A 22,150-nucleotide genomic window follows, 5' to 3' on the forward strand; every position below is an offset into this window, starting at 1 on the left:
GGAGTGTAAAGTCACCTGTAGGCAGAAGGACAAGGAAAGAATGAAGGAAAGAAAGACAGAAGAGGATGGAAGGAAAGAAGGATATATAATGAAATTCTAATCAAACTTTCCAGCCTTGACCTAGGATCAAACTCACATCTTGTCAGTAACCAATTCTCTAATGAGTTGAGGTATAGAATGGTTGGAAGAAATAGTGAGTAGTAGTATCAGAGGCCTAGGGTATTTTTGTTATATAGAGGAACCACCCGTGTAGTACAGTATTTGTTACTAGGCACCTCAAGTTCTTAGGCAAGAGGAGAGAGCTATACTTTGTGTTTTGGTTTATCTGCAAGAAGTCAGATGTTGGAGGGAATGCTCAGAATAGTTGATGGTGTACCAAAGTGTGAATACCCAAGTGAGGGTGAATAGTGGACATCATTATTCTGCTGATTCATGTCCACAGTGATACCAGAGAGCTTTGCTGTAGACCGCTGCTACATATTCAGTCGTACAAAATTGGGTTCGACTGATGATTGTGGTTATGTAAAGAAGTGTGTACGTCAGGTTTCTAGCAGTGGAAATGTCCTCAGTATCTCTGTTTCAAGAAAAAAAGAAGGAAAAAAGAATTGTTTAAACAAAGCAGAGTCATGGCTAGTACTGTACAAACAAAACTTGGCCATTTTAGGCACTCATCCATTATCCACAAGCCTTACTAAATTGTTCCATTATTTTGCATCTTGACAAATTGTGCTCGCCAACTGTGATGGTAGTAATACACTTTATTAATAATCTTAAGTCCACCGCTTGACTAAGGCGTTGGCATAATACAGAGTGCACAGTTTGTTACTTAAGCACATTAATTATATTTTTTTGTTGAATTGCAGTTTTATCACTGTATGCATGTCATTATTAAATTAAGTCTTCTCAGGCACTTACTTTAGCCTTGCAAGTCACATTCACCTATTTAAATTTTTTTTATTGCACATCTGTTTGCATATTATTTGTTTATTAATTTGATAATACTGTGTGGAACCAAAATTAAGGTTTTGCATACTCACTTATTATGTTCTCTTTGTTTCTAGATTCTCCCTCATCCCATCTTTTCAAGTGGAAGTAATGGTTGGGATGATGATGATGGTGTTAGATTTTGTTTAGTGTGACCACGGTTTGGCCAGGTTATTGCATTTATTTTTATATATTTTTTATTCAGAACACTTCACTAACACAGGTGTAATGTGCACTGTTATTCAGTCATATTCACTTTCTAATCTGTTAATTTTATTCTTATGTTAGTAAGTGTTACCTAATTGAATGTTTTCCAAGTTCCTTTGTAATATTGATTTTTTTTCTCCATGATAAAACTGTCGCAGTGTGAACGTTTAATCCTCTTTCCTATCAGCTTGTGTTTCTTGTAAATACTGTCCTGATTGTGCTTTTCAGCCTGTCCTCTTACTTTTTTCCTTTACGTGGTTTAATAATATGGGATTTCTTTGTATAATGATGTCAGAACATGGTCCTTTAATTTTCTGTTAAGTATTATCATATTGCCTCATGATCATATGACAGTTCTCTTTTGATATTCTGTTTTCATGCTTTTATCTCTTCTTTTATTTTACTTCTTTGTTTGATGTATCTTTCTGAGCATTGGGCTACTGTATTAATTGTTGTTGGTTATCAGATGCATTGAAAAAAATCTTCACATTATTCAGTCTCTGTCTCTTGTTTCATTAAATCATTGTTTCTCTTCCTTTTTCATTAAGTGTCTGTTCCTTCTGCCCATACATTATTTTTTGCTTGTCTCATTCAGTCTTCGTTTTTTCTTTCTCTACATTTTATTCATTTCTCATTCCCTTTCTTTATTCAGTATATATTCCTTCTTATCATGCATTATTCAGTCTTTCTTTGGTTTGTATTGGAACATCATTCACTTCTGATTGTTTTCTTACATTGTTCATTTCCATGTCTTCCTTACCAACATTATTTGGTCTTTATTCCTTCCGTCTTTAATTATTATTATTTTTATTTTTTTCATGATTTCCATATTTTCCTCTCCTTTATTCCTTGTCTGTTCCTTTTATCTTTACCATACTCCATACTTGTTCCTTTTCTTCTCTCAGTTTTCATTCAGGCTATGTATTTCTTCCTTCCATTCTGTATATATTCAGTCCATTCATTCCTTACCTCACTTAATATTATATCCTTTTCCTCTTTCCCTGCATGTCAGTTTCTTCCTTCCTTCCTTCATGTAATTCAGTTAATGTGTCTGATCTTCCTCTTTCCCTCTATGTAAGTCTCTATCTTGCTTCCTTCGTGTAATTCAGTTAATGTATCTGGTCTCCTTATATTATTTAATCTTTGTTCCTTCTTCGTATGCAATATTCTCTCTCTCTCTCTCTCTCTCTCTCTCTCTCTCTCTTATTTAATCTTTGTTCCTTCTTCCTATGCAATATTCTCTCTCTCTCTCTCTCTCTCTCTCTCTCTCTCTCAAACATTCAATTTCCATTTATTTATTCCTCATTCAGCCTTCTTTCCATACAATCTTCATTTTTCTTTCTTTTTGTCTTTCATTTTCGGTTCCCTGACTAACACGCCATATTTCCACCCAGGCCTGATGACCTTCAAGCACAGCCAGAGCGTGGTGGAGTTGGTGATGCTACTGTGTTCGCAGGAGTGGCAGAACTCGCTCCAGAAACATGCGGGACTGGCGTTTATAGAGCTTATCAATGAGGGCAGGTATGTGGGTGTAGGTGGAAGTATGAAGGTGGAGTGAGTGGGAGTAGAGAGGGAGTGGATGGGGTAGTGTTGCTGTGCGTGGTAGAAAAGATGGGGTGAGTGGGAGTATAGAGGGAGTGGCTGGAGTAGTTGCTCTGCCTGGTAGTAAGGATGGGGCAAGTGGGGTAGAAGTGGTGTGACGGGGGAGTAGAGATGGAATGAAGGGGAGTAGAGATGGGATTACAGTAAATAAGGAGTGAGTGGGTGTAAAGGTGGAGTATCGCAGGGAGTGCGTGGAGGTAAAGTGCAGTGAGTGTAGTTAAAGATGCAGTGAATAGCAGTAGAGATTATGTGAATGGGGGTAAAGATTGAGTGACTGGGAGTGAGTGGGATTAAGGGTGATGCTGGGGCAGGTGAGGTGGGAGGAGGTGTGGATGAGGGTATGAATGGAAATGGTGTGCATGGGAGGTAAGTGGTGGTGGGAGTGAGTTGGTATGAAGTGGGTAAAATGAGAGTAGGGATGGACCTGGGAGTTGATATGGTGGTGATGAGGGTGAATGTGAAAAGAGGTGGAATGAATCAGGAGGTACAAATGAATAGAGTTAGATGTGAGTGAGAGCAGAGATGTAGTGAAGGTAGGAGTGACTGAGAGTAAGGAGTGTATAGGGATAGACTAGTTGTAAATATGAGCATACGCTGGGGACACTTTGTGAAAAGGCTGTTGAAGCAAGGAAAAATTTCATTATGTAAGTGTAGTTTTTTGTCACACTTTTGTACCATACTTAAATTTGCAATGAATTATGTAAGAAGAAACTCAGTTCAGCTGCCCAGCCCCTACACTCCTGATTGGGCAGTATAGGACTGGATAATGGATGGATGGATGTTTAGATGGATGGATGGATAGATAAATAAGTGACCAACATGGGTGTGTGTGAATGATAAGCAAAATATTGAATTGAATCCATTCTGCTGGATGGCACATTGTTCAGAGGCATGAAAATGTGCATTATAATGTTTACCTTGTGCAGTTGTATGTTATAGTATGTGCATATGATCAAGGGACGCAAATTGTATAGTAAAGTTTGTATTTTATGTATACATTTATGCTTGGTATTGCTAGTTTTGAATCAGTGTTTATCGTAGAGGTTAATTATGGCTTTGAATGACCATTAATATCGCATTTTAGTAAGCAGAGGTTTGATCCTGCAACACTAATACTAACAGGTTGCAAAGCTGATGTCTTGCATTTGCTTATTTGTAATTTCCAAATGCACCCTTGTGAATGCTGTATAATTTTTTCACCTTTAACTAATTTCTGTTTGCCTTTCCTAATTTTTTCCCCTTATAAAATGTAAATTATTTTTGCCACTTGACTTTCAAATCTGTAATCTGTTGTGATATTGTACGGTAAATAGATTTCTTATTCTTGCCCAAAATTTCACAGCATTGTGACATCATTATTTTTCCTTCCCAGTTTATTTTTCTCTGCCAGTTCACTCCTTCAAGTACCCCTTTATCAAACTTTTTGGCTTTTTCCTTTGTTCCTGACTATTTCCTGATGCTGGAGGCTTTTTCCTACTTAAGTCCTAAACAGACACAACTGGGCTTCTTCTGTCAGATTATTCTTGCCTTGATATATGCCCCAGATTTTATTTTATTTTTTTTTCACATAGATCATCCATTCCCTCTTCCTTCTTTCTTTTCTCCAGCACTCTCCACTCACAACTCCTGTCTTCAGTGCCTATTATTTTTATTTATTTTTATTTTTTTCAAATTGTTCTTTCATCTTGAATCATCCTTTCCTCATTGCATCTTTATCATTTCTCAACTCATTTTTTTGGACTAAGGTCTCACTAAAGATTTCCTGTGCTGTATTGTTCTTGCCCTAACTTCCAACCAAGCATGTAGTCTTCTCTCAACTTTGTCATTCTTCTTTAAGTTCTGTTCTACCAGCCTTTTGTAGTCATCACTTAACTGACCCCCTTTGCAACACAGTTCTTGTTTCAGTTTCCATCCAGTTATATTTTTCTTCCATCCTTTGTTCCTTCATTCTCCTTTAGTAGTTCTGTCTGTGAACTAACCCACCTCACCTCTGACAACCTGGCCTTCCTCTGCCAGACTACTCTCGCACGCCATGAAGGACCACATAGTGCGGGTGGCCAACGAGGCAGAGTTCATCCTCAACCGCATGCGCGCTGACGACGTACTCAAGCATGCGGAATTCGAGGTGAGGATGAGGAGGAATGGTAGATATCATTGATGATTGTGCATCGTGTTCTGTTTTTTTCCCCAGACACAAACACGTGGAGCTGGTGCAATGCTTCAAAAATGTCCCTCCTCCCCCACCCAACACTGCACATTGCAAACATATACACAAATGCATAGCCACCACAGCTATCCAAAGCCAGCAACAACACAAGACCCTTCATGAACTCCCACATGTCATTTATCCCACAGAATTTGGTCTTGACAGAGAAACATGAGCTCACCTAACTAGACAGTGGAAATCAGCTATTCCAGGTTCAGTATCAGTACAAAATGCAGCTCACAAAGAGGCCACCATACTTTCACTGTGCAGGCCCTCGTGCCATGACACAGTAGCCTCTTGTACTTAATTCACACAGCACAGACAAAACATCAACCTAAAGATAACAGATTATTTCTGGGAGTGTCCAGCTGTAGTTACTGGTTTCCTGCAGTTGGCGGGGTTCTTGTCCTGATAAACCTAAGGCTGCAACAGCAACAGTGACTAATAAAAGTTTGTCTCATCTTTCCATAGTTTGTAAATTTATGTTGTCTGTACTATACTCAACTGGTCCAATTAATGGGTGTAATTGTATTTGGTTGCTCTTACGTTAAGATATAACAATGACAAGGTAACTTGCCAATGGCCCTGTTTTGGTCATCCCTAGTTAAGAGGTTCCTAGGAGGCAGCAAGGCATTGGAGATGATAGAGAATTTGATATGGGTGTAAAGAGAAGTGTGATCCCTATACTGCCATAATTGCCCAATATTTTTGTTAAAAAAGGCATTTCTATTAATGTGGTTGAGACTTGTATTGATCTTGTGTTTTGATTTCTTTCATAACTGTGATTATGTAAGAGAGAAAAAATGAACTCCAGGAGCGGAAATTTTATGATCCTGAGTATCCTTAGTTAGTCCATAGCACAGTATAGCTCTTTGCCTTACAGTTGTTCTAACTTATTCCAGTCTTAAAGAGTAGTACCTGCAATATACCTTAATAATCTTTAATAAGCTAACTGTAGTTTTTTTCTTTCAGTTGGTAAGAGGGAGAAGATACTTATTAGATGTAGCTTAAACTGAGCCAGGTGCAACTTATCATTCATTTAAGAAGGGAAGGAAACAAGTATACAGTATGTCTTCTTGTGATTGAGACCTAACTCTGCATTTGCTAAAACTAACAAGTTATTATTTAAGTACTGTACTGTATCTTATTTTCAGCTTTACTGTATATACTTAGAATTACTGGTAAAGTACTGTATCATCTTAATGTTGTTTGTCTGTCTTTGAATTTTTGTAAAATACAGTTGTACAGTTACTTCAAAGTACTATTTATGAAAACTGTGACAACCATCTTTCTGTTTTGTGGTATTATCTAGCTACTTACTTTAGTGCTGGAGAGGGACACCTTCATGTGGCACCAGTATAGTGGGATAGCTCTGCTGCCCAGTTATACATCCATCCATCATATGCTGGTGGACTTTGAGAGAAGTGCAACTTAGCCAACAGTTAACTGGGCCCACATATCAGATGAACCTGGGGCCGCAACTACTACTACTGCTGCTGTTACTATTAGGCCTAACTCGTTTTCTGGCTTGGATGCATGTAACATAGGCCAGTGTGCAGTATAGAAAATAATACTGTTGCTCATTAATGTGTGTTTGTTATAAGAGAATTTTGCATGACTATTCATAACACTTAATATTTTGTTCCTGTTCATGCATTATTCCTTATTTACTCATCCTAGAGTGTCACATTGTCCCTGCTAGCTGGAGGAATCAACAGTGTATGGGTTAAGATGTCCAGTTTGCAACAATGAAGTAGAGCTCAGTTCTTGGGCCAGTCAGACTCCTGTACATACAGTACCGGTAGTTTATTCACCCAGCAGTGCAATGCAGGACCTGACTATAACAAGAATGGTTGCAGGTTGTATTCTAAACAACATGGCAAATATAGATTGTGTGCTTTAATGACCATTGTGTAGTTGATAGGCATTAATCTAAATCTTCTTCCTCACAGTCTTTATGTGCCACAACTGTGCTAGAGAGGCGAGAAGAGGAAAAGATGTGTGACCACCTGATAACAGCTGCACGCAGAAGAGACAATGTGGTTGCTGCCAGGATACTTGACAAAATCACCAATATCCTCTCCAACAAACACGGGGCCTGGGGAACAACGCTACATGCCCACAACAAGACGTGAGTGTTTTGCTGTGCTTGGTGTGCTTAGTTGGGGGTTTAAGGCTTTAGCTGCAAGTTATCTATTTTGCTTTTTATTTCAGCTATCTATCTATATAGCTATGCATCTAGGCTGCTTCCCCCAAGGAAAGGGAGGTAGCCGAGACAGGACGACACACTTCCCATTTACTCATCCATTCAAACACATTCATTCGCATCTTAGCCCTAAAGGGGAGAACGGATACACATTCATTCGCATCTTAGCCCCAAAGGGGAGAACGGACAGATCTTCACCGCACCACACCGCACAAGGGTCAACTGCGCAATGCAATCAGTGACATCCGCAGCAGGGCCTGACAGCAGAACTGGTTTACCCCTGCCACATCATAACAGACCCATCCCCTTACCCGCACCTGACCTGACTAGCTGTAGGAATAGTGTACCATGCTCAAGAAAAACCAGAGGCACCAAAAAATGATAAAAATAAATAAGATCATCATTTTGCCCAAGAATAGAACTTCATATTTTATTCCAGCATAAGACATACAGTTGTGATCAGCTCACAGAAACGCATCACACCCAGAAGGTTAAAATATATATATATAGATATATAGATAGATAGACACAGATAGATAGATAGATAGACAGACAGATAGATAGATAGACAGACAGATAGATAGATAGATAGATAGGTAGATATAGATATATTTTGTGCAGAAGATGAACAGAGGAAGAGGGCGAGGGGAATCTATACACCAGATTATAGATGTCTTCCATTCATAAAAGAACTGTAACAATTGGACATGAACTGCTGTAGGTTGAAGTTTGGGAGGAAACTGTTCTGGGGAAGTGAGTTCCAGAGAGAAGCAATTCAAGGAATAAATGACTTCTGGTAGGCAGAAGTTCTGCAGTATGGCAGTATGAGTCCAATCACGAGCACTACCAGATGCCCGCATAGCACGGGGGAAGGTGTAGAGAGGCGGCACAATGGTTGCAGCTTTGTCTGAGCGTTTGCCATAAAAGTACAGTATCTGTAAAGTAATGTAAGGGAGACAACGTTCTGTATTACCTTGTAGGGGAGGCAGTTCAGTTGTTATTGCTGGTTTATAGTTAATCATATATCTTTGTTCTGAATTTTGTCCAGTTGTTTTAGTGCAACCTCTCCACATCCACTCCACAAGGGTGAACAATATTCTGGCTGAGAGTGCACATGACTCTTGTATATTTTAGCCAACTGCTTGTCACTGAAAAAGTTAAGGATACTGTACAATAATCCGAGTTTGTTTGAGGCGGTTTTATCAAGTAATTTAATATGAGAGGTCCAGCTGAGGGTATTGATAAATGAAAAACTTAGAATTTCAATACTTTTAGAGAAAGGAACATTGGTTGCATTGAAAGTAGTATGGGAATCAGACAATACTCTCTGTATTAGTAAACTGAATATATCTGGTTTTCCTAGCATTAAATGAGACAATGTTTTTTTTTTCCTCATTCAGTGATAAGCCTTGATTTATGGAGATAGCTGTGCTGAGTTGGGAGTTGGAGGTATCAGACTTTGTGAATAGGTGTGTAAGTGTGAAGGAACAGTGAAACGTAGAGTCATCTGCATGAGTGGATGGGATTATGGGTGATAGACAAGAGATTATTATTAATTAGGAACAGGGTTGGAGCCAAGGTATTAAACAGTTTCAGTTGAATGCATTTTACCATATTGTTCATGAGGGAATGCATGGGAGTAGGCTGTCAGTCTGTTACACTTCTGCCTATTGTATTGTGTTTTTATCATCACTTGTACATCAAACTACACGTATGAATTGTATACCACAGGTGTGAATTATTGTACAACAGGGTTTCTGGTACATCAATTCTTAATAGAGTATAAAGCTCTTATACTTTGGAAATTAAAAGTTTTTCTATTTGCTGTTCATTGTTGTAATGTTCAGAGCTGGAATTTTCATAATTTACCAGTATTGAAACACAAGGTACAGTAATGTTCTGTTACGAGTTTACTTTGTTTACAGACCAAAATCCGTAACCCACACATTGCCCTTCAATCAATCTCTACCCCCTTCTATATGTATATAATTAGCATCATTTCCATTGTCTTGCTCCTTTCTGAGAACGATGGCTCTGATGGAATTGCTTCCAAGCCATCTTGTCTTTATTATCATATTTCACTGTATTGGTCACTTTTCTTTGGTTTTCCATTCTTTCACACTACACAGCACTATTACCCTTGCTTCTTTAATACAGCTTGACCATTTTCCTCCGAGGATATCTATTTTATATTTTAGTCTAGCCTCTCCCAGACACTTTTATTTGGTTTAGAAGAGAGGTAGAAAGTGTCGTTTACCCTCATCAGTCAGAGGACACTTAAAATTCTAGCTACTCTCAGACAGTTTTTTTATCTAAGGATAAACCTCTTTAAGTAAAGGAGTTAAAATCTCTCTCTTATGGTGTTACCCACAGCCATACTTTCAGAGACTTTTTGTAGCATTTATTCTGTGTGGCTTCCTTGATTGTGACAGCACCATCTCTGGGAATTTATTACCCAGTGCCACATATCATTCTTATAGCACATACTCCCATTGGAAAGGTGCCATAAGTTTTTCTCTTATGCCACCATGGTATGGCTTTTCTGAAGAAAGTTATTGGTAAAGCCTGTAGCCTAGAATGGTCTCTATCGTTTTTGCTTACTTTCATTCGTCATCTGAGCCTGTGTTGCCCCATGTGGAGCATAGGAGCCCGGGGATAGGCAAGTTGGTATTGACAATTAAGATGAGAGTGACCAGCCTTACTCATCCCTGAGTGGCATTACGTGAGCAATAAGCTCCACCAATCCCTTGGATATAAACCTGCACAGGCTCAAACTGACTGGAACGCCTTAACTACCCACTAAACCACCGGGCGCCATAAGTCGATTATATGGTTACCACCGAGCATAGTAAATGGTTTCTGGGTTTCCAGGAAACCATTTGGCCTGTCACTCAGTGTAGAGTCACCCATAGACAGAAGGAAGAGGAAAGAATGAAGGAAAGAAAGACAGATGGGAAAAGAAGGAAGGAAAAGTGGAAAGGGGAGGCACCTGAGAACAGCACTACATTAAGTCAGTGGCTAAAAGTTCACTCCCATATGAGAGAATTAAAGACAGCACTTTCTCATGCAGGGTCCATTTCATTTCCAAACTTTTCACCTTAATAACAAAATACTGAACAGTTCTCTGATTACTCCTGTGCCTTGTAGAGATCTTTCATCTCATACTCAGTTTGTCATGGATACACAACACAGCTACAAAATATCTAAAGGTGTCAGACTCCTAAAGCTTCCAACCTTCTGTCTAAACACTACAGTTCATCCTTGTTTTCTCTGTGCCCAGTACTGCATACTAGTGTAGAATTTGTCATACTCTCTGCAGTGTAAGGATGAGTAACATACTGGGTGGTCCATAGGTAACACTTCTCTTCCACTCTGCTGGTTGATTTCTTGTGTGTTCCAGGGACGGCTTACTCAACATTATCAGTGTCTGAGCTGCATCATTTATTCATTTCCAACTCCCACTGTTTCACCCAGGCCTACACAAGCAGACTGAGCCGTCCTAATAATACAAGATACTGTTAGGTGAATATCTAATAGAGTGATGTATAAAGACTTCCTTTTATATTTTGACAGAATTTCCAGCTTAATCCTTTGCTCAAAGTACCCCGTTGAATGTAGGATTTTAATAAATACCACACATCTTAATATCGGCTCCTTTCATTTCAGACTGCCAACTCAGTATTGGAAGTTGGACTCCTGGGAGGATGACTCTCGGAGAAGAAAACGGTTTGTGTCCAATCCTCTTGGTTCCTCACATCCTGAGGCCACACTCAAGGCAGCCATAGAACATGGTGCACCAGAGGATGCTATACTGCAGGTAGGGATAGCTTTTTATTGTACTTAGAGAGGATAATGCAAGCAGTTTGTGTAGTATATGAAATACAAAGAAACAACTACCTGTATCCTCCCTGTTCTGTCTGAAGAAAATTTAAACCTGGCAGAGCATATAAAATGTCTTTACTAAGGTATCTCTCAGATGCTTTGACTCTTCTGCTATGTATTCGTGAAACTTTAGGATGATACTTTTTTCCCTGGTTGTACAAGCACAGCCTCATCATGTTAGGCTGTATTCCAAAATATGTGAAGAGAATGGAGAATGAAAGACTGACTAAGAGGGTGTATGTAGGTGAGGTGGAGGGAGGGAGAGGGAGAGGCAGACCGAGGATGAGGTGGAGGGATGGAGTTGAGAGGTATATGAGGGAGGGGGGGGTGAGTTGGGGGGAGGGTAGTCAAATGGTGGGTGACAGAGTGACTTGGAGGCGTTTTGTCTGCAGCCACCCTTTGCGGGATTAGGGCTTCGGGCTATAGATAGATAGATTTCCGTAAGACCTTATTGTACCTTTGGGGAAACTGTTAAGCCAGCTTCATAGGTAACAGTGGAACTTGCTGTCTTTCTGTTATGTATTGTGAGCATGAGAGCAAGTCAGACATAAAAAAAGGCAACTTATAGCAAGGACTTACTCTACATATGTGCCAGGCTCATTATATAGTAGTATGATGTTATTTGCTACTTCATGATTTCTGGTACAAAAATTGTAAATCATATAGGTTATATTTGCTTGAATTTTAGTAGTATAAGACAGTAGATTTCCATGTTATGCCTCATTTTCCTTCTTTCCAGACATGAAAAGAGGCCAAATGAAAAATTCTTTAACTAAGTAATATATTCAATTTTTAGGTAACTTGAATTTCTCACAACAAAAGATATATGCGATATGATGTGTAGGTGGAAAGTGAGGTACTTTGGGCATGTGGAAAGAACTGAGAATAATTATTGGTTGAAAAAATATCTATGAATGTGGAGAGGATAGCACCAAGAGGTAGACATGTAGTGAGGACCTTTAAAATGACCTCTGGATCAAGGGATTGAACAGAGATGCTGCCAGAGAATGTACGGGATGGAGAACTACCATCAGATGAACAGTGCCACATATTTAAGGAGTTATAGCTGAGTTCAGAAGTTCCATGTATATATGCCTTAAATATCAGCCTTTAAAGACAATGTGGGAACAATTGAGCAACATTTTTGACTGCCATTAAGAGGGTGTTCAATGCTGATCAGCAAAATGTTCTGCTGTGTACAAAAACTCATAACTTTGGTCATATTCTCCATAATTTGTGCCAGACCCGTGAATTCAGCTACAGTATGCAGGGCCTTCCAGAATCAGATAAAACAAGTGTGGTGTGTTGTCTCATATGAATGTGTCATCATTCAGGCACGAGAGGAATTCCATGCACAGTTGGCGGCACAGCGACGGTCAGTGCAACAGCCCCTCCAGTCCCCTGACCTGCTGGATGACTCAGAGTTGGCCACGGATGACCGGGACCTTGATGCTGATGTCACCGGTGAGGCTTTGTTCATATTTGCAATTTGAAACAGAGATCAGTATTGCCTCTCGCTTGTAGGGTGTTATTACTAATTTTTCTTTTCCTTCCTTCAGTGCATTCATTCATGGCCTGCTTCTCCCACGTTTACTTTAAGGTTGAAAATTCTTTGTCATTCTATCAGATGGGTGAAGGGATTCAAAATTACACTCATAGCCTGTACTTGAAGCTTTTAAATCGCTTTTATCTAGTGTTTTTGATTATCGGTGGTGCTTGAGGCAGCTCAGAATTTATAACTGCAAGCATTGCAAATTTCGTCTTTGGTTGAATAGTGTCAAAATGCCTGATAGGGTTATTAGTTATTTACTTGATTACAGTGCAGCTTTTAAAAGTTATCAGGTATAGATTCCTTTCTGTACCCATATTTTCTTTCCTTTTACTACTGTACTTTGATGTTCCACCAAGTGCCATGCCTTACTGTAAAATATACTCCTATCTTGTTTTTTTTTTTCCATCTTGTCTGTTCCAAAAGTCTGCTGAATTCATCGTCTTATTTCACCTATGCATCCACATAAAGAAGCATTGTGGTGTGGATGTGGATGTGATAGGAGGAATACACTGAGGTGGTTTGGCCATGTGGAGAGGATGGAGGATGAGAGACTGACAAGGAGAGTGTATGTGAGTGAGGTGGAGGGGGGGAGAGGGAGGGGGAGGCCGGGGATGAGATGGAGGGATGGGGTGGAGAGGTATATGAGAGAGGGGTGTGTGAGTTGGGAGTAGGGCTGTGAAATGGTGGGGGATAGGGCGACATGGAGGCGATTTGTTTGTGGCCACCCCGTGCGGGATTGGGGCGTCTGGCAATAGATAGATAGATAGATCCATCATTCAGTTATCTTTCGAACAATCAGGAGTGGAGGGACTCATTTTTATATCGGAGTCCCTTTTTCTTACTACAGCACTGTCTTAAGAAGCCATTTTCTGTGTGTGTGTGAACCATATCACCAAATTATGGCACTTGGTGGTTTAGTGGGTATTTAAGGCACTGTTGAGCCTGTGCAGTTTTATATCCAAGGGGTGTTCACTCTCATCTTAAATGTCAGGACCAACTGCCTAGCCCCGGGCTCCTACGCTCCTCATGGGGCAACGTAGGATTGAATGATGGATGGATGGTTGGGGTTTATTGCTCACGTAATGCCACTCGGATGAGTGAGGCTGGCCACTTTCATCTTAAATGTCAGGACCAACTTGCCTAGCCCCGGGCTCCTTTGCTGCACATGGGGCAATGCAGGATTAGATGATGAATGAGAGTACTGTATTAAGAATTGTTAATACAGTAGCTGCTGTTGAGTGTATTTATAACTACAAGTTACATTCTCATGCAGACTGATACTCTAAGGTTGATTAATTACCATGAATTCAACTTATGAGTAGCATCCCAATGTAAGTTAATCCCTAAGTGAAAGATAATCCTCATCCCATGTAAGTTACTATTCATTCTTGATTTCTCTCCTCGGCACTAGGCATGGTGAATATGAGCACTCGAGCGCGCCTGGTGGCCCCCGGGTTGGTCGTCCCCGGTACCGTCTCCATCACTGCCGCTGAGCTGTACTTTGAGGTCGACGAAGACGACCCCGAGTTCAGGAAGGCAGACCCTGAGGTGAGTACACGACCTTGGATATTTTTTTGGACTGGTAGTGTCATCTTATCATCTCCAGTCCAATATGTATAGCAAGTCCTCATTGTAAGCTGCTCTCTTAATGTTGATTTTTGGCATTAACTCCTCAGTTAATTAAAGAAGAATTGTTTATTTGTGATCTTACGTGTGAAGTTGATTTACCAGTTTCCCCAATTGTGAGTAGCAATTGTGTGTAATGAAATTGGATGTTTTAAAACACATACCTTATAGAACACATCCCCTATTTATAACCGTGTCTATATTGAGGCAATTTTTTTCATTTGTCCTTTTTATATGATATTTTTTGTAACAGTTCTATCAGATCTACAGTAAACTGCAAAATTATTGCCTATCAAAGCTCCATTGCTACATATAAAGCCGATTTGCAAGTTCCTTCATTGTACAGCATCATTTGTAAATATAAATTGAAACATTTTGGCACATGCCCCCACCTTACGACGAGGACTGCTGTATTGTTATTTCTTTTCCATTCTCTGTTTTAATACTACCTACTTGTATTGATTTATAGCACTCCTTTCTCTGGAAACCTGTCCTATTGCAGCATATTCTTGTAACTTTATTGTTGTGGTGAAGAGGATGTCACATTTCATTGAGTATTTAGGCTGTGTTATTGACATGCAAAATTCCAGCATAATATTTTCAAAGGTAAGTGGCTGCTCGTATATAATTATTATGTACTGCCGGCATACTTTATTCTTACTGCTGTGAATCAGATATTTGAAAACCAATGCAAATATCGTTCTGACCTAAAGATACAGGAAAGCTGATAATTTTCACGTGTCATTATTCATAATTTAGCAACTGCATTCTGATGATGTATTTTTTTTTAGTTTTTACTTGTTTCCTTCAGATAGTTATACAGTATACAGTTTGGTAGAAAGTGAAGTGGGTAGCCAGGGATAGGCATGGACACATCGTTCATTAGGTTGTTGTGTACGAGTGAGCTTTCCTAAGTTTGGTAAATTTGTCTGAAGGTAGCAAGTTTAGAAAAAGATATCGCTATATTGAATAGGTTGACTAGGTTCTTGAAACGAATAGGAGAATTTCGATAGCGAATAATGGTGATGAAGTCTAAGCTGAAATTATCGCCTTGTGGAAATCATAAATGTTGCTGTATAGTGGAGATCATGTTGAGTCTCTAGCGTGTGCCTATCACTGACTTCCAGTTCCACTTTTATTTTTTTTTATTTCACGCATAAGATAGTGGAGAGAGAGAGAGAGAGAGAGAGTAAAATTGTGCAGACACCATTATCAATATGACAATCGCTTATGACTGTGTGTGTGTGTGTGTGTGTGTGTGTGTGTGTGTGTGTGTGTGTGTGTGTGTGTGTGTGTGTGTGTGTGTAAGTCTTTTGTGCTTGTTCTTACTCCAAATTCCTGTTGATTTTGCCTTCCATTGACACGTTAAAACCCTTGTCATAGTCTGTCGGATATGTTTTTGTGAAGTTACAGAATGTGGTAAAAGTTTTACGGCGTATCAGATAGAGCCAGGATTCCGGAGGCTTGAATGATGAGTGAATAGAAGCATGGCCCATTGGATTGCACAAACTTGGGCTGTCTGAACGTTGCTACTCCTCACCCTGCCCTATGGTGGGAAAGGAGGTCCGGATGATGATGATGATGATATTATATTCGAGTTCTCATTATTTTCCTTTTTTATTTGCTTTGCTTTTTTTTTTATTCATACATTCATCTTTTTTTTTTTATTACGTTCGTGACTGATGACGAAAGACGATAGGATTTATTTATTAATTACTTCATGCAAATAATAGTTTTTCCTTTTATGTTTCAACGTGTCTAAATATTTGAAGCTCTTGCCTTCCCAGTGCGTCGCGAAGTGATTGAAAAATGATCAGTTCTGGTGTAATTAACCCCTTCATGGTCGTCAAAACTCCTCTAATTTCGTTTCCCTTTTATATTACAGCGTTATTAAGCTTTGTGTGTGTGTGTGTGTGTGTGTGTGTGTGTGTGTGTGTGTGTGTGTGTGTGTGTGTGTGTGCGTGTCCTTAGTTTTTTTTTTTTTTTACAGTATACCCTTGTTGCCTTAGTGTGTGTGTGTGTGTGTGTGTGTGTGTGTGTGTGTGTGTGTGTGTGTGTGTGTGTGTGTGTGTGTGTGTGTGTGTGTTTGAAGGGCTTTCCCTCACTTTCTCCCCGACGCGTCACAAAAATAGTTTCACCAGGGCCCTTATTCTCGTAGGTTAACACATTTTCCTAAGCGATTTATTTTGCTCATTAGACTTTACAGTTCTCATATCGCTATACTCTGCATTAATAACGTACAAAAGCTCCCTAACACTTTTTCCTAAGCGATTTATTTTGCTCATTGCATTTGCTGTTCTCTTTCATGTTGCATAAATCCTTCCAGTATCGCCTTACTTTGCATTAATAACGTACAAAAACTCCCTAACACCTTTTTCTAAGCGAGTTATTTTGCTCATCACACCTGACTACTCTTCTGTGTTAAATAAATCCGTTCAATATTGCCATACTCTTTACTAGCTCGGCCACCACCTTCTCTTAAAATGTGACAAAGTCTAAATTCATGTAAGGGGGATTTGGTTTTGTATCAGGGAGAGTAATGGCCAGAATTAACCCTCCTCGATGCTGGCGAAGTACGAACAGGAAGGGGTGGTCCGTAGGAAGAGCGGTGCGTGTGTGAGTGGAAGTGTTTTATTAGTAATGGTTGTGTATCAGTCGTTATTACCGACAGGATGTAAGCAGAAGTAAATATATAAACAAGTAAATATATAAACAAACAAGTAAGTATGTAAACAAGTAAATATATAAACAAGTAAATATATACTGTAAACAAGTAAATATATAAACAAGCAAGTAAATATATAAACAAGTAAATATATAAACAGAAGTAAATATATAAGCAGAAGTAAATATATAAACAAGTAATTATATAAACTGAAGTAAATATATAAAGAGAAGTAAATATAGAGGTAAATATATATAAAGGACGTAAACCCAGCACAGACTAAATACCTGTCACCACGTAAACTACACTAGATCCCAATTTAAATGACACCATGTAGACTCGATCCCAATTTAAATGTCACCGTGTAGACTCGATCCCAATTTAAATGTCACCGTGTAGACTCGATCCCAATTTAAATGACACCACGTAGACTCGATTCCAATTTAAACGTCTGCCACCATGTAGACTCGATCCCAATTTAAATGTCACCGTGTAGACTCGATCCCAATTTAAATGTCACCGTGTAGACTCGATCCCAATTTAAATGTCACTGCGTAGACTCGATCCCAATTTGAATGACACTATGTAGACTCGATCCCAATTTACGTGTCTGCCACCACGTACTGTAGACTTGACATGGCTGGTCAGTACAGTAGTGCCTCTTAGCGATTTATTTTTGGATGGTTAATAGTGCCTCCTCCTTTGCGATTTATTTTTGGACATGGCTGATTAATAGTGCCTCTTCCTTAGCGATTTATTTTTTGGACATGGTTAGTAGTGCCTCTTCCTTAGCGATTGATTTTTGGACATGGTTAGTATTGCCTCTTCCTTAGCGATTGATTTTTGGACATGGCTGGTTAGTAGTGCCTCTTCCTTAGTGATTATTTTTGGACCTGGCTGATTAATAGTGCCTTTTAGCGATTAATTTTTGGACATGGTAGGTTGGTTGTGCCTCTTCCATAGCGATTTATTTTTGGGCATGGCTGGTTAATATTGTATCTTCTTTAGCGATTTATTTTTGGACGTGGCTGGTTAGTAGTGCCTCTTCCTTAGCGATTTATTTTTGGACATGGTAGTTTGGTAGTGCCTCTTCCTTAGCGATTTATTCTTGGACATGGCTGATTGCGGTAATATCCCTTTATACGTTAGTTATGTTGAGTATGGCTGGGTTAGAAGGATTTACATAACAAAATAGGACAATAACGTGTAATAAGCAAAATAAATCGTTAAGGAAAAGGTGTTTGGGAGCTTAACTGACGAAAATACGGGCCCTCGAGTCCTATGTTTTTCCTAGTCTAAATCCGTGTGGTAAATCCGTGTAGTAAATCCGTGTGGTAAATCCGTGTGGTAAATCCTTAGTAACTGACAATGATGACCTTAATTTGCTAAGAATAGGTGTCATTTGTGTCAGTTATTGGTAATTAATACATAGTGGTCCGTAACACCTGCCAATAATGACTTTAATTATTTAGGAAGAGGTCATTTGTTGCTAATTCACTCTCACTGGTCCGTAGCAACTCCCAGTGATGACCTTAATTAACTAAGAATAGGTGTCATTTGTGTTAGTTACTGCTAATTTACTCACACTGGTCCGTAACACCTGCCAATAATGACCTTAATTAGCTAGGGAGAGGCCGTTTGTTGCCGATTCACTCACACTGGTTTTCATAGTTTATTGAGAGTAACAAAAGAAGTGACAGGACTTTTGACTTCGCCTGTACATAGAAGTTTATCAAAAGTATATCTATTATTCCTAAACGAATTTCAAAAGTTTATGGAAATTTTCGATTTTTTTTAAAATGCGAGGAAGAAGGAAACAAAGGCTAGGAGTCCGCAAAACAGTTCCTTCCAAGAAAAAACAAACAAACAAACGAGAGCCGGATTCAAGATCCGTTCATTTCGAGATGCCTGGACACACTGCGTTTGAAAGACTGGAGATCATAGGAAGTAGGAAATACAGACAGAGGGAGACAGTTCCAGAGTTGACCTGTTGCATAAATGATATAGCCTTCCTTAACCCCTTCACATCTATACTCCTTCTACTCAAACTTGTCCTAAAATTACCAACTATCCATCTTGAGTATTTCGTAGCCAGAGATTAATACTAGAATTCGATGCTAGTCACGAAGAAGTGCTGTGGAAGGGACGTAGAGCGGTATCATTGACATCACTTATCTACATGAAATAAGCTACTAAGGTCGAAAATCCGGACCAAATTAAGGTAAAGGAGAGCAAAATAAAACAGAATTTGCTATTACCGTTTTACTTATACAATTATTATATTTTTGACAGGTATAGGAAACGCGACATACATTTATTTATTTTATTTTATTTTTGACATGAAGCGCGTCTGTATAGAAAAAAAATATACAATTTTGTGTAGATGCTTCTGTTTGAGGTGGAGCCAAGAGAACTACAAGGATTATGTGAAAGTTGTCATTTTTCAAGTCCTACTCCACCATTCCTACGGTTTTCTGATGCTTGAAGGCCTTTGTAAAGAGTAAAATCGCCTTTATTGTTACCTGTACATCGCCTTTATTGTTACTTGTATACCGCCTTTATTGTTACCTGTACATCGCCTTTATTGTTACCTGTACATCGCCTTTATTGTTACCTGTACATCGCCTTTATTGTTACCTGTACACCATCACCACAGGTAAAAGTTTGCCCTGAATTTAGCTGTACATCGCGAAAACGTAAGCAGTAGTCGCTGAAATGCCAACGGTGTGTGTGTGTGTGTGTGTGTGTGTGTGTGTGTGTGTGTGTGTGTGTGTGTGTGTGTGAGAGAGAGAGAGAGAGAGAGAGAGAGAGAGAGAGAGAGAGAGAGAGCAAATTATTTTCACTGGGCGTGATTGTTTACAGTTCTCGTGCATTCATACTTAATCTTTCCTTGTTTGTTGGATCCTGCCTTACTCCATCTTTGGGTGGGAAAAAGGGTGGTGGTGGTGGTGGTGGTGGTTGGGGTGGTGGTGGTGGTGGTTGGGGTGGGGGTGGTTGGGGTGGTGGTGGTGGTGGTGGTGGTGGTGATCTGCTTACTCTTGGCTATGTATTTTTAGCGATTTGTTTTTGCCTTCGTATTTTTATCCAGTCACTATCGTTCGTATCGTACGTATCGTTTATAAAGTCTCTAACATGCTTCTATGCGTCGGTCTTGGGCTTACCACGCTGCTTGATCTCTGGCAGCCTCCCTGTTCAGTCCCGTATCCTTGAGGTCACACTAACCATGTCCCAGGTCTTTTTCGGTCTGCCTCTCACGACCCTACCCTCGACACTCACACTTCTCACCTCCCGCACACAGTTGTCATCCCTGTCCCAACAATCTCGGTCTACCCCTCCTCATCACAACAACAATACATTCCAGTCCCATTCTTCCTCTCAACTCTTCAGTCTTGCCTGTAGTTTGTCCTCCACGTCCTCCTCCTCCTCAGTCGTCATCATCATCATCATCATCATCAAAACGATCCACACAAAATTTCGCTTCATAATCGTAATGCCCGTAAGATGGAGCCATTTCACCGACTGTCAGATTAGAGAGAGAGAGAGAGAGAGAGAGTGCAGGCCTTGTCATGTGCACCTTCGGTCGTTAATCCATCCACTTCTATCCTTTTCCTTCACTTCCTCGCCATCCATCCCCCTTTTATTCACACACGCACTCACATTATCCTTCCACTTTCTTTTTCTTGACCCTCTACGCCTCCTCTTGCTTTGGAAACGAACTTAGAAATAAATCTTTAGACGGGAATTTGAGGTAAAAATAAAAATACGTTATGGACGCGGTTTTTAGTACTATTTATCTTTATTAATTATTCTTGTTTATTATATTTTTATCCTTTATTTGTTTATTACTTGCCATTTTTTTTAAGTTCTAGAGTTGTCCTGAGCATGAGGTGGTTAATGGTGACTATTGGCTCTGAGGCTCCTATGGCTCTATTAACTCAGGCTCCTATGGCTCTATTAAAAGAAGCACCCTAACACCTTTTCCTTAGCGATTTATTTTGCTTATAACACCTTGTCTTCCTTCTCTTCGCTAAATCATTGTATTATCGCCATACTCGGCATATATAACGTACAAAAGAATATTACCCAACCATATCCAAAAATAAATCGCTAAGGAAGAGATGTTAGGAAGAATACCAGCCAATATTACGTACACGTTTGTTGGTATGACAAAAAAGATTATATTTGCTTTTATTTCCCTTTTCCATTTTTTTTTTTTTACGGTATTCAAATTCAAATCTTGTATCCGTTTTCTTTCACACGTTTTAAATTCATGGAGGTCTTTATCTGTTTTATCGCCCTGTCTGCTCCATATATGTCTGTTGCATTTATAATTTATCGTATTTATCTAAAGCTTTTATCTGCGGCTCTATAAATTGATCTTAATATCCCTTTTATCAGTTATATCCTTCATGTTTATTGCTTATCAGTTTTATCTTTATATATTTTCATTTATCTTATTTCCTATATATATTCTGTCTCTTATGCTTGCTTCATCTTATCTGTGTCTCCTATCTTTTATTTATCTTTATTTATCAACGTCATCCTTGTGTTAACTATCCATCTATCCCGAGACTCTCGTTGTGGGGGATGGGTGGATGTGGCAACGGTGTAGGGTATGGACTGGCAACACTGCAGGGTGGGCTAGCTTGCATGCCATAATGGGCGGGGGGGGTGGAGCTAGGGCGGCCTCTGCTCCACCCACCCCACCCCACGCCACGCCCACACCCCACCCACACCCTCCGTCCTACGCCCTCTTGTTTTTATTTCCTACTGTATACCTTCCCGCCCACACACCCACTTACACACCATCCCATTCTCTGGTCTTTGTTCTCTCTCTCTCTCTCAGCTCACGTACCCACCCTCCACCTACATCCCACCCACACCCACCTACTCCCCACCCACCTACAACCCACCCCCTCTCTCATTCCAGTTCTTGAATCTACCTCCCTCTCTCTCCCCCTCCTCTCCCCTCCCCTCTCTCCCCCCTCCCCTCCCCTCCATCTCAGTCCACCTCGCCTCACACCCACTACCACCACCGCCGAGGTAGGAGGGAGTCGGCGTGGTTGTGGTGCGATGGTGGTAGCTGAGATAGTGGTTGTGGTGGTGATTGTGGTTGTGCTGGTGATTGCAGTGGCAGTTGTGGTGATTGTGGTAGGGCGGAGATGGTGGTAGTGGTGTTAAAGATAGTGTTTGTGGTGATGCTGGTGGTTGTGGTGGTAG

At 39.9% G+C, this 22,150-nt stretch overlaps 1 protein-coding gene across 1 annotated transcript in view; it reads left to right on the forward strand.

Moving 5' to 3' along the window:
- The window catches only part of rg (A kinase anchor protein rugose), a 488,645-nt gene that overhangs the window by 74,979 nt on the left and 391,516 nt on the right, over window positions 1–22,150 (forward strand). The window contains exons 27-32 of the mRNA XM_080278156.1: window positions 2,586–2,712; window positions 4,810–4,918; window positions 6,952–7,130; window positions 10,872–11,022; window positions 12,422–12,551; window positions 14,051–14,187. Of these exons, the coding sequence (XP_080134282.1) occupies window positions 2,586–2,712; window positions 4,810–4,918; window positions 6,952–7,130; window positions 10,872–11,022; window positions 12,422–12,551; window positions 14,051–14,187 (833 nt within the window). The remainder of the gene's footprint in view (window positions 1–2,585; window positions 2,713–4,809; window positions 4,919–6,951; window positions 7,131–10,871; window positions 11,023–12,421; window positions 12,552–14,050; window positions 14,188–22,150) is intronic.

Source organism: Coenobita brevimanus, chromosome 72, assembly GCF_032717465.1.
Source record: "Coenobita brevimanus isolate Jiangsu-jjx chromosome 72, ASM3271746v2, whole genome shotgun sequence".
Taxonomy (NCBI): domain Eukaryota; kingdom Metazoa; phylum Arthropoda; class Malacostraca; order Decapoda; family Coenobitidae; genus Coenobita; species Coenobita brevimanus.